Source organism: Martes martes (genome assembly GCF_963455335.1).
Source record: "Martes martes genome assembly, chromosome: 17".
In the NCBI taxonomy this organism is placed as follows: domain Eukaryota; kingdom Metazoa; phylum Chordata; class Mammalia; order Carnivora; family Mustelidae; genus Martes; species Martes martes.
The window spans coordinates 56,036,824-56,054,864 of record NC_137905.1 but is presented as its reverse complement, the minus strand read 5'-3'; the positions used below and the strand labels follow the sequence as shown (position 1 = coordinate 56,054,864).

At 50.4% G+C, this 18,041-nt stretch overlaps 1 protein-coding gene across 1 annotated transcript; it reads right to left on the bottom strand.

The window, feature by feature from the left end:
* Positions 1-1,811: 1,811 nt before the first annotated feature.
* On the bottom strand, positions 1,812-17,107 carry CACNG7 (calcium voltage-gated channel auxiliary subunit gamma 7; the record flags this gene model as incomplete). The annotated part of the gene is made up of 5 exons (XM_080828109.1): positions 1,812-2,069; positions 2,508-2,653; positions 15,720-15,860; positions 16,222-16,308; positions 16,912-17,107. The coding sequence occupies 5 exons, from the start codon at positions 17,105-17,107 to the stop codon at positions 1,812-1,814; spliced, it is 828 nt and encodes a 275-aa protein (XP_080684235.1).
* Between the last annotated feature and the right edge of the window lie 934 nt (positions 17,108-18,041).

The following is an 18,041-nucleotide window of genomic DNA, read 5'->3' as shown; positions in this document are numbered from 1 at the left end:
GGGTCATCTCCCCTCCAGGGCCCTATCTGCAAAATGACTTGAGGGACTTCAACATGGGGGCTTGGGGAGAAAACCCGATGAAGCAATAAATGTAGAAGGCAGGCGGGCAAGGGTAACAGTACCCTAAGCGGTCATGGTGACACCAAGAGTTCATTTTCATTGATCCTGATGGGTGTCGTTTGCTGTCCTACACGCTTTACACGGAGTGAATTATAAAGCGCTGCTGTTAGTAATGAGGATGGTTAAGCAACTTAACAAAGACCAACCTAACCTTGTTCTGCGGGACTCAGAGGCCCCCACCCTGGGGGCAGAGACCAGGACCCAGACCCTGTATCCGATCCCCTCCCCCTCGGCAGGCGGAGACGTGTTTGAAATAAAGTTTATTGAAGTTTCTGTCGGTATTTACATATGATACACGGCAAATAACAGAGCCAGGCCCCCCCATCCCACCCCTTCCCCACCCCCAAGCCCCCCTCCCCCCAGCCTCGTTAAAAATCGCTGCGTAAAGACAGGTTAACTGCTGCGGTCCCCCCTCCCCCCTCCCACCTAAGATGCAAACTAAAAGCCCCCGTCCCTCCCCTGCCCCCCTCCCCCCACCCCGGGGGCCTTTCTGGTTCCGTGTACAACGCTGTGCTACCTCGCCCCCGCCCCCCTAACGGGGGGAAGGGCGAGTGTCTGGTGACCTTCCCCCCAAATCTGTCCAAGGGGGCGGGCGGACCCTTGAAAGAGGCCAGAGTTGGGGGTCTGAGATGGGAAGGGGGACTTCAATGAGGGGGAGCGCCAGAAAATGGAAGACTTCGAGGTTTGGGGGGTTTCGACCCCCGCTACTGCCTCTCCCTCCCCCGACGGGGCCTCGAGGGGGAAGAGGCCGGCACAGGTGTGGAAATGGCACGGAGGAATTCCCTCCACCCTAGGGTCTCCAGCCCTGTCGTGTGGCGTGCGGGGCTAGATGCACCTAGGGGCTTTGGGTGAGCGGAAGGAAGGAGGAAGGGAGACGGAGCTCGAGGAAGAGGAAGAGAAAGAAAAAGAAGCCAAGGGCAGCTGAGAAAGCAAGGAGGTCCTTCCGACGGCGCCCCCCGAAAGGCAGGTGACCTTCAGGAGGCCGAGAAGAGCCCAGCCGGTGAGGAAGAATGGGACCTCCCAGGGGAGCAGAGAACTGAGCCGGCGGGACACCGGGTTGAGCACGCCCCGGCCTCCAGCCTCCCACCCCACCCCGCAGCGGCCGGCGCAGCAAGACGACCGCCCGCTGCACCCGCGGGCCCAGAAGATCCGGAGATGAGATTGGGCGGGGAAACAGAGAAGTCGGGGCCGAGGCGAGAAGAGGCTGGTTGGCGTTCCAGGCGGCTGCCCAACCTACTCTCCAGCCCAGCGCCCCTGCGGCGAGGCGGCAGGCTGCGGGGCTCAGGGTGGGTGGGCACCTGCGCCGCTGCCCGCCCCCCCCCCGCCCGCCCCGCGCCGCGTGCAGTGTGCGGGGCGGGGAAACCCGCCGCCGGGAACTGGAGGGGAGGGGAGGGCCAGAGGGAGGGGGCGGGACCAGGGAGAAAGGGGGGGCCGTCTGCGAGTGGCTGGGACCGAGGAGGTCGAGAGACCCCGAAGGGGGGAGGAGCCCTTGGAACGTAGAAGGGACAAGCACGGCGGCGCGGGGCCACCGAGAAGAGAGCGGGGCTAAAGCGTGCGCAGCATCCTCGGGAGGGGCGGGGTCGTGAAGTCCCGAGGGAGGGAGCGGAGCCCTGGGGCCCGGAGACCCCCAAGGGGGAGGTGGAGGAGGAGGAGGAGGTGGGGAAGGAGGAGGGAGAGCCGAGGGGCGGGCCTCAGCAGGGCGAGGTGGAGATGTGCAGGTGGTCCGGGTACTTGATGGCGGGAGGGTAGTTCTGCGTCATCTGGATGGAGACGTCGCTGGAGAGGTCGGAGGGGCTGCGGCCGCGGCGCCACGCCTCGGGCTGCAGAAACTGGCCCGAGTAGTCGGAGCAGTCGCTGAGGCGCGGGCGGTAGAAGGCCGGGTGCGGGCGGTACATCTCCTCCTCCGCATAGCGCTTGGTGAACAAGTACACGGACATCACGCCGGCCCCCTGTGGCAACGCAGGGTCAGGGTCCCAGAGGCTGGCCCCGAGCTCCCAAGGACCCCAAGACTCCAGACCCACCCCCCAGGCCCTCCTCCCTCAGACCCAGACCCAGGGTCCGGACTCCCAGCCCCCTCCTCCCTCATTCCCTGGAGTCCAAACCCCCAACTCCCTCCTCCCTCAGACCAAGAGTCCAGACCCTCAGACCCTCCTCCCTCAGACCCAGGAGTGAGCCCAGGCCCCCAGCCCCTCCCCCACACCAGGACCCCAGAAGTTGGGAGCTGCCAGACCCCTCCTCCAGGACCCAGGGGTTAGGTCCTCAGTCACCACCTCCCTTTTAAATCCAGAGTCTATACCTCCAGTTTCTTCTTCCTCCTGAACCCAGGAATGAGCCTCCCCCCCCCCCCAGACCCCTCTCCATTCCCGTCTGGGCCCCACAGACATCACCTCTTTGAGTAGGAAGGAGGAAGCAGCGAAGGCAAAAGACCACCCGTAGCGATAGTGGAAATACTGCTCAGAGCTGCTGGGCCTGTTCATGACCTCGTCGTTGATGCTGGAAATGTAGAGAACCAAGCCCACCACCAAGGAGAGGCCTGGGGAGCAGAGGGTGCCCTTGGTATCTTAGCGGAAGGTCCCTCTCTGCAGCCCCAGCCCCTCCCCCATCTCACCACCATCCTCTCCCCTTTCCTCTCTGCTCAGTCCCGAACTAAATCCATTTTTTGAAACCTTTTGTGTGCTGGGCCTTGGCCGGCTGCAGGGATTCCAGAGATGAATGAACTTTCTCTTCCCCTCCCCTAACCTACAGTCCAGGGGTTCACAGTGCCATCGGGGAAGGCAAACATGGACACGGGTGGGTAGTCACGGAAGTGGTGACACGCGCAGTAAGGGGAGTAGTAGCGCAGAGTCCTGTGGGTCCAGGAGAGACACCAACCCACCTAGGGGACGGGCAGGGATGGGGGGGGGGGTGCAGGGGAAGTCAAGGAAAGCTTCCTGGAAGAAGGGCCTTTGCCCAAGTCCTAAAGGATGAGGCCTGGGGAGAAGAGTACACAGTTATACCACTCTAGGCAGAGGAACAGCGCGGCCAAAGGGTTGGAGAGGGAGCACCGAACTGATCCATTCATGTAGCCAAAACACCAGCCCCAGCCGCAAAATATGAAGCCAGACAAAGGGGCAGAGACACGGCCATGGTGGGCCTCAAATGCCAAGCTGCGGAGCTTGGCCTCGATGCCAAGGGCACTAGGGAGCCATGGAAGGTCTGGAGCAGAGGGAGGGCGGGTTCAGATCAGAGTGTTAGAAGAACCCTTGCGGGATGGTTGGTTCTGGGAAGAGACTGGAGAGAGAGACTAGTTGTGACATGCCAGGGGGACGAGGATGAGGCCCGAGTTGAAACTGTGTGGATAATAATAGCCACAACATCAGTAATAATATGAATAAAACAATAGCAACTGCTCATGTAGGTCTTGCCCTGTACCAGGCACTGTTCTCAGTGCTGTGGACGTATCAACGTCTTCAAACCTCCCAGCCGCCCCTCCACGTGGGTATCATTTTTATCAACACTGACAGCCGAGGGAACAGAGGCACACGGAGAAGGTACGGAGGAGATGTCTGCTTCGAGAAATCGTAAGAGGCAACTACCACTTCTCCAAGCCGAACCTCTTTTAAACCGCAGCCATACCAAGTGTGGCTTAAGGAGGTGATCAGGTGTCCTACCCTAAATCAATCCAAGTCGTCCCCAGCGGCATCGTCCCCCAGAATCCGACCAATAAACACTTGTGTGCCCCTCGCAATCTGTATTCCTTCCACTGCCTACAAGAAGGGTCAGCCAACGACCGCCCATGGGCTCCATCCAGCCCACCCCCTGCCTTTGTATGGTCTGCGAGCTAAGAATGGCTTTTCTGTGATTAAACTGTCGGAAAAAAATCAAAAGAAGAGTGGTATTTTGTGGCATGTAGAAAGTGTATGAGTTTCACTTGGCAGTTCCTCCAAGAGTTAAAGATAGAATTACCACATGACCTAGCGATTCCCCTGCTAGGTATCTCCACCCGAGAGAATAGGAAACATATGTTCGCACAAAAACTTTGCATGAATGTTTGTAGCAGCATTCTTCATAATAGCCAAAAAGTGGAAACAACCCAAGTGTCTATCAACTAAATGGATAAACAAAATGTGGGATAGCCGTATAAAGGAATATTATTCAGCCAAAAAAAGGAATGCAATACTGATTTATACTGCCACATGGATGAACTCGGAAAATAAGCTCAAAGAAAGGAGGCAGATACATAGCGTACGATTCCATTTATATGCCATGTCGAAAATAGGCGAATCCGTAGAGAGAGAGAGTGGAATAGTGGTTGCCAAGGAGCGGGGTGGAGGGGAGATTCCCACTGGCTGTCGCTAAAGGGTATGAGGTTTCTTGCTGGGGTGACGAAAATTTTGTGAAGTCAGGCCACGGGGGTGGTCCTACAACCTGGCAAATAGACCACAACCACCAAATTCTGTGAACTTCATGCTTTGTCCATTGTAGTACCTCGGTTTGCAAAGTGTATGGATTCCTCATGTCAGGGTGTGTAAATAAAATGTTACTGGGGGCCCCTGGGGGGCTCAGTCATTAGGCGTCTGTCTTCCTGCCTTTGGCTCAGGTCATGATTTCAGGGTCCTGGGAGGGAGCCCCAAGGTGGGCTCCCTGCTCGGCGGGGAGCCTGCTTCTCCCTCTCTGCCTGCTGCTCCTCCTGCTTGTGCTCACTCACTCTCTCTCCGACAAAAAAAAAAAAAAAAAAAAAAAAGTTTCACAGCATATTCTTTTGATGAGGCCGGGGAATTGGGGAAACAAGCTCTTATGCGTTGCTGGTGGAAATGCAAAATGGCCCAGCCCCAGCGGAAGGGCATCTGGCCACGCCGGCCAAAACCGCACAGGGGTCTGCCCTTCGACTCCGCCATCTAACCCATAGTAATTACCCTGGAGCTATCTGTCCATCCACGCAAAAGGACACAGACGCATGCTAATTCACATCATTACCCGGAACTACAAAACCCTGGGAATGACCTACAAGAACTTACAGAGAGGATTAGTGGGATAGACTGGGAAACATCACGGAGCAGAGGACTGTGTCACTGTGAAATGAGAATGAGCAAGGTCCCTGGGAACTGGAGTGGACTTCAATGATAGTTCCAGACGCTATCACTCAGTTTTTTTTTTAAAAAGTAACGCTCAAAAGAGTATACAGGATGCCAGCTTTTAAGCAAATAAGTAAGTAAAATAAAATACAAATGGGCATCTGCTTATTTTTGCAAAAAGAGACACAGTAAGAAAGCAAACGAATGAGGCTGGTCACCTACAGGAGCTGGAAGGGAAGGAAGGGAGCGGTGCTCCTCCGAGTACATATTTTTGCGTGATTTGGATCCTTGGAAGAATGCTCATCGTTTATACATTTGAAAGCTAAGATCAACAAGGATGGGGACAGAAAGCCTAAGGTTGGATACAAACAAAAATAAATGTAGCTAACTTTATATCAAATGATGATACAACCCCAGGAAGGGGTAAAAGTATTCTAGTAACTCTTGGATACAGTACTTTGATTACATTTCACTCTAAAGACAAAAGATCCACAAAGAAACCTTGAACCTTACTTCTTTCTGGGGGAGCAGCTTAGAGGCAGCAGCCCTTAAGCAGTTGTAGGGCTGAGCACAGTTGCAAATATACTGATATTTAGGGAGCTGGATTCTGGTGCCAAAAAAGGGAAGACACAGATCAGAGTGGCGCAAGATGAAGAAAACCCTGGGTGTCAGTAGCAATGAGCATACTTAGCGCCCGACTTTTGGTCTCTAACAGCATTCCCCACTAAATAAGAAGCAAGGGCTTCCAGAAGAAATCGCTCATTTGAAGCCTGGGGGAGAGGCAGTAAAATTGTACTTGGGCCACAAAGGAAGGAAAAACTCAAAAAATGAGAGGGACAACACGTCAGAAGAGGATGCAGGGACTGGTTTGAAAGGGGATCCCTGATCCAACTAGGAACACGTGGAAGAACAAAAAGAATAATGGAAGTAAGGCCTGTCCTGGGGCACCTGCGTGACTCGATTTTGGCTCAGGTCATGATCCCAGGGTTGTGGAATTGAGCCCCCCCGGGACGGGCCCCAAGCTCAGCGGGGAGTCTGCTTTTCTCCCTCCCTCTGCCCGTCCCACTCAATGTGGATGCTCACGTATGCACCACACTGTCTCCAAAATAAATCAGTAATGGCTCAGTCGGCTAAGTGGCTGCCTCTGGCTCAGGTCATGAGCCCAGAGTCCCGGGGTCAAGCCCCACATTGGGCTCTGTACTCAGCAGGGAGCCTTCTTCTCCCTCTGCCTGTTGCTCCCCCGCTTCTGTGCGTGCTCTCCCTCTCTCTGGCAAATAAATAAATAAAATCTTAGAAAAAGAAAAGAAACGGCATAGAACATGCTGAATTTTTTAAAAATGTGAACCCATACTGACATACTTTTTAAAAATAAATAATAAAACAAAAGAGAAAATTCTTCTCGTTGGTGGTGTACATATAGAAGGAACAGCAGATTCACAAAACACCATTTCACAACCCGACAAGTAATCTTAGGATCCCAGCCAGCATGGTCAGTGGCATTAAATCACGTTAAATCTGTACGCCCGACAGAACCTTCCCCTGGAATATCTATTAATTATAAAGAGTTTTTTTTTAAACTCCCTTTATCATAAAGGAGCCTAACATCCCATCTCAGGCAAGCGACTAAAACTACCGCCACCAGAAGCGGGGCAGACGGACACTGTTCACTCCCGACGCGAGCCTGCCATGACTCCATTTACGTAGGATTCCTGCTGAAAATGTGTAACCCGAATCCATTCCTAAGAAAACCACGGGCATGCTACTAGACGACTGGCTGCTCTCTTAAAAAAAAAAAAAAAAAAAAGCCAACATCAAAGATATTTCTTTTTTAAAAAGGCGCAGGCGCTCCATAAAAGATAAAAGGCCACAAAAGAGACAGGACAAAGACATACAAAGCATGATCCTAGATCGGATACTGAATGAGGGGAAAATGACTCTAAGAGACAAGACTGGGACAATTGGAGAAATTTGAGTATGGACTGTGCTTTAGCTGTAAGATTGGACAAATGTCAAACTTCCTGAATTTGATTATTACACCGTGGCGAGAAGAGGGAATACACTTGTTTTTAGGAGATACTTGCTGAAGTAATTAGGAGTGAGGTGTTTGCAACTTACGTTCCAGTGGTTCATAAACTGATGTCTGTAAATATCTCAGATACGATATATACACTTACAGATATATATATATAGAGAGAGAAAGCAAATATGGCAATATATTAAAATTTGGTCCAGATGAAAGGTATATGAGGGTTCACTGTTTTATTTTTGCAACTTTTCTGTAGGTTTAAAATTTTCCCCCCAAGGCGCCTGGGTGGCTCAGATGGTTGAGCGTCGTCTTCTGCTCGGGTCGTGATCCCAGGGTCCTGGGATCGAGTCCCACATCGGGCTCCCTGTTCAGCGGGGAGTCTGCTTCTCCCTCTCCCTCTACCTCTCCCCCTGCTTGTGCTCTTTCACTCTCTCTCTCTCTCAAATAAATAAATAAAATCTTAAAAAAAAATGTTCCCCCCAAATATCAGTAGAATGGGGGAGGGTTTTACCTTCCCAAGATACCAAAGCATTACCTGGCAAACCACATATTAACTGGAAAGAGGAAAATGTGCCTTATCAATGAACAGCCCCGACGGTCACCACTTTCATCAAGGGTTCCAATTTGATCATGTTTCCATCTGACAGTCTTTGTCACCTGAAGGGCTGGGATAGAAGGGACAGGCACCAGCTCTGCCTCTGTTTGTTTGCCAAACCTGTTTAACCCAAATCTAATAAAGCCTCTAGTCTAGACAGAACTTCCAGGTTACAGAGAACACAAGGAAACAGGAGGAAATCAAATGATGCCTTGGGAAAACAGTCAAACCAACCTACGATGTGAGGCATTCTACATGATGCCCTGGCCTCCAGTCTTCAAAAGGACAGTAACGGGCGCCAAGCTGGTGACACCTGACCGGTGATCATCCTTAACATCTCAGGAAGAGAGCCAACCGGGCATTCTTATGTGTCTGCATGCAGTGCGGTAGGATGTAAACAGCACCCCCTATCTATGAAGTATTTTTGGCCTCCAAAAAAGCACCCCAAAACAGAAACAAAACCCCACAAATCTGGATTGGATCAACAACAGTTTTATAAGAAAACAGAGGGATGATTGAGTACATTACAACACGACCGGAGAGAGAGAGAGAGTACAGTGAGAAAACTCAGGGGTGTGGGCATTCTACAAGACAAACGACCAGATTTCTTCAACAAATAAATGGCAAGGAACCAATAGGGGAGAGACTATTATAGATTAAAAGAGGCTTCTGAGATCTATCAGCTAAATGCACAAGTGGAATTTGAAACCTGATTTGCAACAAACTAACTGTAAAAAAGCATTTATTTATGAGACAAGGAGGGGAAGTTGAGCACTGACTAGGTATTAAATGATATTAAGTAGCTACTCTTAATTGTTTGGGCATAATGGCTATGTTAAATAACAAAGTACTTATTTCTCAGGGATATACTGGAATATTTGTGCATAAAATGATTTAATGGTTGAGTCTGCCTTAAAATAATGTACTGAAGTACAGAAGGGAGATACGGCAGTATGACTAAAAAAAGATTCACCATATGTTGATAACTACTGAAACTGAGGGAAGGATACATGGGATTTCATTTATTTATACTATTCCTTCTATATTTTTGTAATGCAATTCATTTTAGAAGTCAGTGTTGTAAAAAAGAAAATAGTGGGGGAACTAGTCTAGAGTAAAGGAGACATGAACTAAATGCTGTGTGTGAACCAAGACTGAATCCCAGTGGGGGGGGGGGAGCTATAAAAGGCATTCTTTAAACAATGGGACAGTCTGAAAATGGGATAAATTATACTATGGAACTATGGCAAAATTTCTTGGTATGATAATGGCGTTGTAGGAGAAGAATGTCCTTCCTCTTCAGAGATGCATACTACAGTGTTTCTAAATGAACTGTCATGACGCCTGTGACTTATTTTGAAATTACAGTAAAGACCCAATAAAGTATGTGTGGAGAGAAAGAGAGAAAGAGGGAGGGGTGCCTGGGTGGCTCAGTGGGTTAAAGCCTCTGCCTTTGGCTCAGGTCATGATCTCAGGGTCCTGGGATCGAGACCCACATTGGGCTCTCTGCTCAGCGGGGAGCCTGCTTCCTCCTCTCTCTGCCTGCCTCTCTGCCTACTTATGCTCTCTGTCAAATAAATAAATAAAATCTTTTTTAAAAAAGAGAGAGAGAAGGCGGGAGAATATGGCAAAAACATCAGCAAAATGCAGGATTTAGGTGGAGGAAGGTAGGCTAGTGCTCATTGCACTATTCTATCAATTTCAAAATTTTTATTAAAACACTGGAGTGATTGAGATAAAATAATGCCCCCCATCACTCTCTCCACCAGGACACTTGGAACTAGCCTATTATTTCCTCTTGCACCCCTACCCTCTAGCACAAGATCCAACACGTACTAAACACCAGTTGAATGGATAAGTGTACCTGCCAAGCAAGTGGGGCTTCTAGAAAAGATCATTAATTGTTCCCCCTTTTTGAACCCATGCCAAATCCCACCATTCCTTCATTTCCTCTTAGAATTAACCTTTCCTTGCTCTGAACTTCCATAGCACTTTCAATTTCTAGTATTCCATGATTTTGATATTCAAGAAGAGAGGGCCCACAAAGTGTTGCATGGTGGAAAAGCATCTGAGATAGGTCTAGAAAGATGAGCAGGTTTAAAGAAAAGCGATAGCAAAGGAATCCCACAGTCCACACTCACTCAGGTACCCTAGTCCAATGCAGGGGAGTCATCCTGATTTTACTCTCTCTCTCATCCAGCAGAGATGTTCAGTCATCAGGTCAAGTCCATTTTACTTCCTCTATCTCATAAATCAACACCCTTCTTGCAACCACAAGTCTTCTGAACCAGTTAAAACTTACTGTCTATGCTTTTACCGTTACCCCTAAATCCTTGTCCCCCTTCTTTAGATCCTGGTTCTTTCTAAAACTCACACAAACTCAATCCTTCTCTTATCAAAATTCTTCTTTGGGGGGTGCCTGGTGGACTCAGTCAGTTAAGCATCTGCCTTTGGCTTAGGTCATGATCCCAGGATCCTGGAATCCAGCCCCACGTCAGGCTCCCTGCTCAGCTGGGAGACTGCTTCTCCCTCTTCCTCTCCCACTGCCCCTGCTTGTGCCCTCTTGCTCTCTCTGTCAAATAAATAAATAAAACCTTAAAAAAAATTCTTCCTTGACTCCTTATTGACCACAGGAGAAAGGTTTTCATTCTCCTGCCTGACATTCTAGACTCTGTGATCTGATTCCTGCTAACCACCCAAACACACACCTGAAGTTCCATGTTTCACATTATAGTTCTAAGTCACAACCAAGGCGAGTCAGGAGCCAGGGTCGATAAGGAAACAAATATTTCCAAAGAGAAAGAACATTTGCTGTTCTTTGTTGCTTTTGTTTTTGTTTTTAGTAATTGAAAATCACATGAAAACAATTGCAAAAGGTAAGTTTTTCTTGCCATTCTTTCTACTTCTTGAACATTTTATAGTGGCTCTGGTTCTCCAAAAATAATCTTCTTTCCCCCTTTTTCTCCTTTTCTCTTTTCTTCCCTCTTTTCCCCACTCCTTTCTCTGTAATCCAACTCCCACTCCCTCTTCCCCCTCACCCCACCTCTGTCTCAGGACTGCGCAGTAGGCAAGAGTCACCTACATTCCAGGCTGAATAGAAACAGCCCAGCCTTAGAACAATAGGGTTTCAGCACCATGGAGAGCTGCACACTCGTCTACCTGTGTCCCATGCTCTCTGGGGCATTAACAGATGCTGGGACTCCCATCTCCATACAAGGCACTATTCTTTCCTCACTTGAAAAATTCTCCCTCACCCTTTCAGCTTCATCTACTCAGACGTCACCTCCTCTTGGAAGCCCTTCTAAGTCATTCCCCCTGCCCACCACCCGACTGTGCCAAGTGAATGCATCCTCCCCTTTTCCAGAATGCCCTAAGTTGTCCTTATCATACCTCTCTCCTACAAATACTTCAATGTGTACTTTGTAACACCAATTCACCTAGACTCTGCAGACACAAATGAGAGCATGCTTGTAAAGGTCCATATTTTTCAGAGTTTACATTCTAGCAGGAGACGGAAAACATGTAAGATAACGATACTATGAATCAAATACAAAGTGTGCAAAGTGATGGTGTAATGGGGGCAAGGCAACATTACATACTGCGGTCACAGAAAGAAACCCTGAAGAAAGAAATTTTGAGCCCTTTGAGTATCAGGAGGAAGACACTTCCAAGCACAGAGGGCTGATGAGCGTAAAGTCCTCATGTGGGGCTGAGATGAGCGTTTTCAAGGAATAGAAGGAGGCCAGTGTGGCTGAGGTTGTAAGCAATGGAGAGAGTGTTAGTGGGTTAGGAAATGAGGTCAGAGATCTGAGCATTAACTAAATCCTAGAAAACCTTGTAAGCTAGCATGGAGAGTTTTCACACGTGCAGTGGGAACCTAATGAGCATGGAAGGGATTGAAGCAGGTGTGTTGTTTTGATGGACAGGTGGCTGGGGCTGTTCTGTCATCGACTGGATGTGAGCGTTCACCTAGGATTCAGCCACATAGTCAGTGCTCAGTGCAGGGCCACACAATGTAGGATGTCTGTGTGAATGCTTGAGGAGCAAATGAAAGTGTACATGCATAGGACGTGTTGAGGGGCAGAGGTTAGGACAGGCTTTGCATGGGAAACATGCTTCTTCTGACCTGGAAAAAGAGAGTCAATGTCATTCCGGCCTCCTCCCTGCTTCTCTCACCAACCATATCCAGCCAGTCATCTGGTTCCATTGATTCTTCTGTCAATATCCTTTTCTGTCAAAGCCATCCACTTGCTTTTATCTTTCCAGCCCCAGCCCCAGCTACTCTTACCCAGACCACTGCATAAGCTTCCTCCTTGGTTTGCCCATTTCCCATCTCTTTCCTGCTCATCCATCCCTGAAGATGCTTAAATCCCAGGTGTGACCCTGTTCCTCCTCTGCCCCAACCCTCCCACCACTTTCTCCAGAACTGAATGCCAATGCCACCATTTACCAGCCCTTAGGCAACTCCTGTCTCTCTCTCCAAGTCTTGGGAACATGAACTGATTAGACTAGATTATTCTGTTCCCAGATCTAAGATGCAGGTACTGTCATCCTTCCCTTTCCTTTTAAATCTCCTTCATTTTTCGGGTGCCTGCGAGCTCAGTTGGTTAAGGGACTGCCCTCAGCTCAGGTCATGATCCTGGAGTCCCAGGATCGAGTTCCCACATGAGGCTCCCGGCTCAGCAGGGAGTCTGCTTCTCCCTCCGACCCTTCTCCCTCTCAGGCTCTCTCTCTCTCTCTCCCTCTCTCTCCCAAATAAATAAAATCCTGAAAATATAAATAAATCTCCTTCGTTTTTATGATTTTTTTAAAGTAGGCCCCACGCCCAGCATGGAGCCCAATGCAGGGCTGGAACTCATGACACGAGATCAAGACCTGAGCTGAGATCAAGAGTTAGATGCTGAAAAGACTGAGCCATCCAGGTGCCCCCCATTCTTATGATTTTTTAAAATTTCTTATTTCTTATTTACTATCCTATTTTTTTAAGAAGGATTTTTTAAAAAGATTTTATTTATTTATTTGTTAGAGAGAGAGAGCACAGGCAGACAGAGTGGCAGGCAGAGGCAGAGGGAGAAGCAGGCTCCCCGCCGAGCAAGGAGCCGGATGTGGGACTCGATCCCAGGACGCCGGGATCACGACCCGAGCCGAAGGCAGCCGCTTAACCAACTGAGCCACCCAGGCATCCCAACTATCCTATTTTTTAGGTAATCTCTACACCCAATGTCAGGGTCGAACTCATGACCCTGAGATCAAGAGTAGCATGCTCTACTGACTGAGCCAACTAGGCTCCCCATTTTTTGATGACGTTTAATTGTGGTGGGACAGTATAGTGCCACAGGGAAGGCCTGGGTGGGAACCCCGCTCCCACCGTGGAGCAACTTAACTTCTGGGTGCTTCTGCTCCCACCCCTGGAGAATGACAACAACAATGACATCTGCCTTATGCAATAAAGACAAAGACCTCACGTAAAGCACTTAGAGCTTCCCGCAACCATGGCACTCAACCAAGTGTGTATTGTTTGGGTTGCTGCTGTCACTACAACTATGAGTGAACAAATGTACGTTTTTACTGAGCTCGGGGTCAGCCCTTCACATCTGTGAGGAGACCAGGGGTCAGCAAACTACCACGTATCCCAGCACCTGTTTTTGCACAGTTTTCAAACTAAGCATGGTTTTTACATCTGTAAAAGGTACAGGGGGTTGGGGTGGAGGACGGAACGAAGAAGAAGAACATTTCATCGTCATGAAAATTACATGGAATTCAAATTCCAGGGCCCACAGGCATGGTCACTGGGACACAGCCACACCCATCGCTTCACCTCTGCTTCCTTTCATGTTATAATCCTACAGCTCACAAAGCCTGAAATACTTACTATTCGGCCCTACACAGGTTTGCCAAGCCTAGACCAGGGTTTGTCTAGACAACTCCACAAACGAAGGCTCCTTTCCCCCCTCCTTTCTCTGTAATCCAACTCCCATTCCCTCTCCTTCCTCACCTCACTTCTGTCTCAGGACTATGCAGTAGGTAAGAATCACCTACATGCCAGGCTGAATGGAAACAACCAGCCTTAGAAAAATAGGGTTTCAGGACCATGGAGAGCCCATGCAGTTAAGGGGAAGAATTCGCACCCGGGTCTTTCTAGGTTCGCAGTAGCATGAACCGTCAGTCATTACACCTCGGAACCTTGAAAGCGCAAGATGGACTCCTTGAAGTGAGACGCATGGGCCATAGTCTATGACATGAACTCGAGGAAGGGCTTCCAGAAGTAGAGTTCAATCCCCCTAAATTTCTCTATCGTTACATCAGAGGCCTGACATCCAGTCCTGACAGCACCATTGATCCTCAGCATGACCCTGGGAAGTCAGGGCCTGGGGGATCGAGGGAGCGTGAGTGTGGTTTTGGGGACGGGAACACCCTCTGGGCCAATGGCCTCTCCTTCACGGAGCTATGTTGCCCCTTCTGCGAACAGCAAACAATGGGATCTTCCTTCTAGTGTTTTGGGTCGATTGAATTAGAGTCTCCCTGCTTCCTACCCTTGTCCCACTTTCTCTCTCTAGGCCACTATTTTTCCGTATGAAAAATGATGAGACCTTTCTGCTCCGACGCTCTGGGATGGTGATATCGTACGTGTCTTATTTTAGCTCCACACGCCACGATTCAAGTTTACTGGGAGGTTGCACCCTCGTTTCTCTGGAAAAGGTCTCGTCAGGTTAGGCTGGAGGCGCAGGGGAGGTTTAGCTGGCTGAGGACCAGGGACGTTCAACCCTTTGCCAATTCTAGGGAGGGACCCAGGTGCAGGCCCCAAGGGACAGCATGGAAGCCAGCTAGAAGCAGGGTTTGTTCATAAAACGTCAACTGGATGAAAAGGACGTGACCGGAGTTTGATGAAATGATGTTGAATTAATTTGAATGGAGTCAGAATGGACCGGACGGATGAGTTAAGTGTGTTAGGCCCGGGCTGACCTGGCCTGACCTGAGCTGAGAGGGACCGAATTGGACCAGAGAGTGTGTCAGCACACTGGAGGTGGGTGACGCCTGAGAAAGAACTCTGCCCGGGAGCTCAGGACATTCGGCCCCCCCCACCTACTCCCCCCCACCCCTCCAGCTCAGGCTGGTGTCTTGGGCAACTCCCTGCACAACTGTGGGCCTCGGTGCCCCCGTTTTATCAAGTGAGTTCTAATAATAACTCGGCAGCAGAGATGTTATGGGAAGGGTGTGAGATCGCTCACGCACAAGAGCCTCCTCTCTCAAAAGATAAAAGAAAAGACAAAGACTGAAAAGTAGCTAAGGACACGCAAGGTGGCATATTCAGGATGAAGTGTATGGACACAGCTCACACTGAACTGCATAAAGAGGTAATAATAAGGTGGGCTGGGATATGGACAAATGGATGGACACAGGACATAGCCATTCTAGTCACAGGGTAATGGTTGACTCTGAGCGGTGGGTACATGGGAGCTCACTCCAAAATGCTTTCCACTTTTCTGTCCGAAAATTTTTCAAATAAAATGTCGCACAGGAAATAAAGAGCTTTGATGTATGTTAACTGCTAAAATATCAGGAGGGGTGAACGGCAAGTGTGTGAGCCCAGCTCTGTGTCTCTGTGGTCGCACGGCCCTGAGCCAGCGTCTGTTTGTACATCCGCACAATGGGACTGTAAGAGCATTCCCCTCACAGGGCTGTGGGATCAGAACGGAGCCTAATAAGCACCTAATAAATATTCGCTAGAATGGGGTCCCCCCAGCAAGCTGTAAGACGGGTACTGCTATCTCCATTTCACAGAGAAGACAAGTGGGGCTCAGAGAGGTTGGGCAAACCCTCCAGGGTCACACAGCAAAGAAGTGCCTTTCTTAGTGGAAGAGGGACCGCAGGTTCCCAGAACCGAAAACAGTCCCCAGGCCCTAAGTCCTTTCCTTGAGCTCACCGGATAGGATGAAGAAGATGCCAGAAACGAAGGCCAGAATGGTCCTCTGCGGGCGGATGTGGCCGATGTTACTGATGACGAAGGCCGTGAACACTAGGAAGAGACTGACCATGGGGAATGGGGTGGCCGTGCGCACCGTTTCTGAAGGAAGGATAAAAGGAGAGACAAGGGTGAGGGGGGACTGGGGGGGGAGTGACACCTCCCCATTTCCCTGGCCACGCCTCTTGCATGGCCCCGCCCCTTTGTGTAGCTCCTCCCCTTTCCATACTTCATTGCTGACCCTTTAACCCAGGCCACACCCCCTTAAATTGACCCCACCCCTTTCCTGTGGACTCCACCCACTGCCCAGGCCTCCGCTCCTTCCACCTGGCTCCTCCTCCTCATCCAACCACTGCCTTCCTTCAAGCCTCCACTTCCTCCCCTCCACCCCATCCCTTTCCTGGTGCTGCCCTTTCTCCCAGGACTCGCCCCCTTTTTGTCGAGGCCCCCTGCTTCCCCTCACTCAGAATATTCTCCGTGTTTTCCGTCACCAAGTTGATCTCCGGTTCAAGGAAATACTCCGAGGCCACACAGCGACCCTTCTCCCGGCCTGGGGGTGAGAATCAAAAGCAAAGCTTGATGAGGGGCAGGTGGCACAGTGGGGAGACCCCGGGATGGGTATATGAGGCTTGATCCAGGGATTACTGTCTATATTCTTGGGGGGGGGTCACAAAAGGTCTGGGAGCTCCTCTTCTGAGCTTCCCTGGAGACCCATGGATGGAGGACAGGGCTGGAACCCGGGGTCCCAATGAGGAGGGGCTGTGGGCCAGGACATCTGAATCCCTAAAGAGGATTGGCGGGAGGGGGGTTCCGAGGAGGAGGGTTCCAAGGAGGAGGGTCTCTGTGGTCGCCGGAGGGCACGGATTCTTTATTCTGCCCATTCAACACTGGAACTATGCAGGGGACAAGCTCTGATGCTAGACTCTTGCTTCTAAGTGGGGACTCTCCAGGGATTAGGGGCTTGGCATGGGGGCTTTATATCCAGGAAATAAGGGCTAGAAATCAGGTCTCCGGGTAGAAATTTGCCTCCTCAGGAGAGGAAACAGGGTCAGTTTCTGGATTTCTAGAACCCGAGGGATGGAAGTGTGGATAAGGACCCTCGGGTCCCAGGCAAGGCAAGGACAGTGGAATGGAGGACAGGTAGGGTCTGTACCTGCGAAGAAGCAGACCCGCCAGAGGCCGGCATGCAGCGCCATCTTGACCTCCGTGGTCTGGTTCTGCGGCAGCACCGTTCCCTCCTCCATGTACAGCCAGTAATCAGTGCTGACCGCGATGCCCACGAGCAGCAGGCCGCACGCACCGAACACGCTGCTCAGCAGGGTGAGGGCGCGGCTGCTGCAGTGACTCATCCTCAGCGGCGGGGGGCGCCCTGCGGGGCCTGAGACGCGAGAAGAAGTTGCGGCCTTGGAGAGCCCTGCTGGGACTGACTAGAGTCCCCAACTCCGTGCAGCCACCTGGGACACCGACCCCAAGCCAGAGACACCATTTCGTAAACTGAAAACTTCTCAAATCTGACCTCCGTGCCCTAACCCCATGACCCTATTTCTGGATTAGAACCGGTGACATCAACTGTTGACCCTCAACCTCAGGACGGGTCTTCCCAAACCTGACACTTGTGTTCTGGCTCTCGGTCCTGATGAGAGACACCACACCGGATCCCGGACCCCAGGATCAGCCTTCCAACACTAACCTGCAGCCCAGACCCACAGACTGAACCTTAGCTCCAACCATGTGCTGGACCTGGGTCCCAAACTTCATAACTCTGAATAGGAACTCAATTTCCATATTCTCAATGCCAGAAGTACGCCCTCCAACCCTCACCTTGTGCCCTGACCAGAGACCTTTACCCTAGACACCAGACCTCCCCAGAATCCTTAACCTTGAGCCTGGGCTCAAAAACTATTACACCGATCAGGCATTTCAATACTGGAACCAAGCATATTTCCCCAATCCTGTCTCCTGGCACCCTGGCTCCTTTCTTTTGGACTCTGCTAAGTAACTACCAGAAATCCCCCAAGTAGGTCACTAACCAGAACCCTAAGGGTCCTACTGACCAAGGACCTACTAACCAAAACCTGAGCAGAGGTCTAAACCTAGGTTTAAACCCTTGGATTCTCATCTTGACCTTTAATAGTTAAGTCTAACACCAGGACTGTGACCCATGACCTTCTAACTTTGATCCTGTGCCTTGACCTTAATTTGGTACCTCAATCTGAGATCGTGGATCATGACTCAGATCTCAGGTTTCAGAACCTGAATTCCCCCCATCCCAGATCCAGGCAG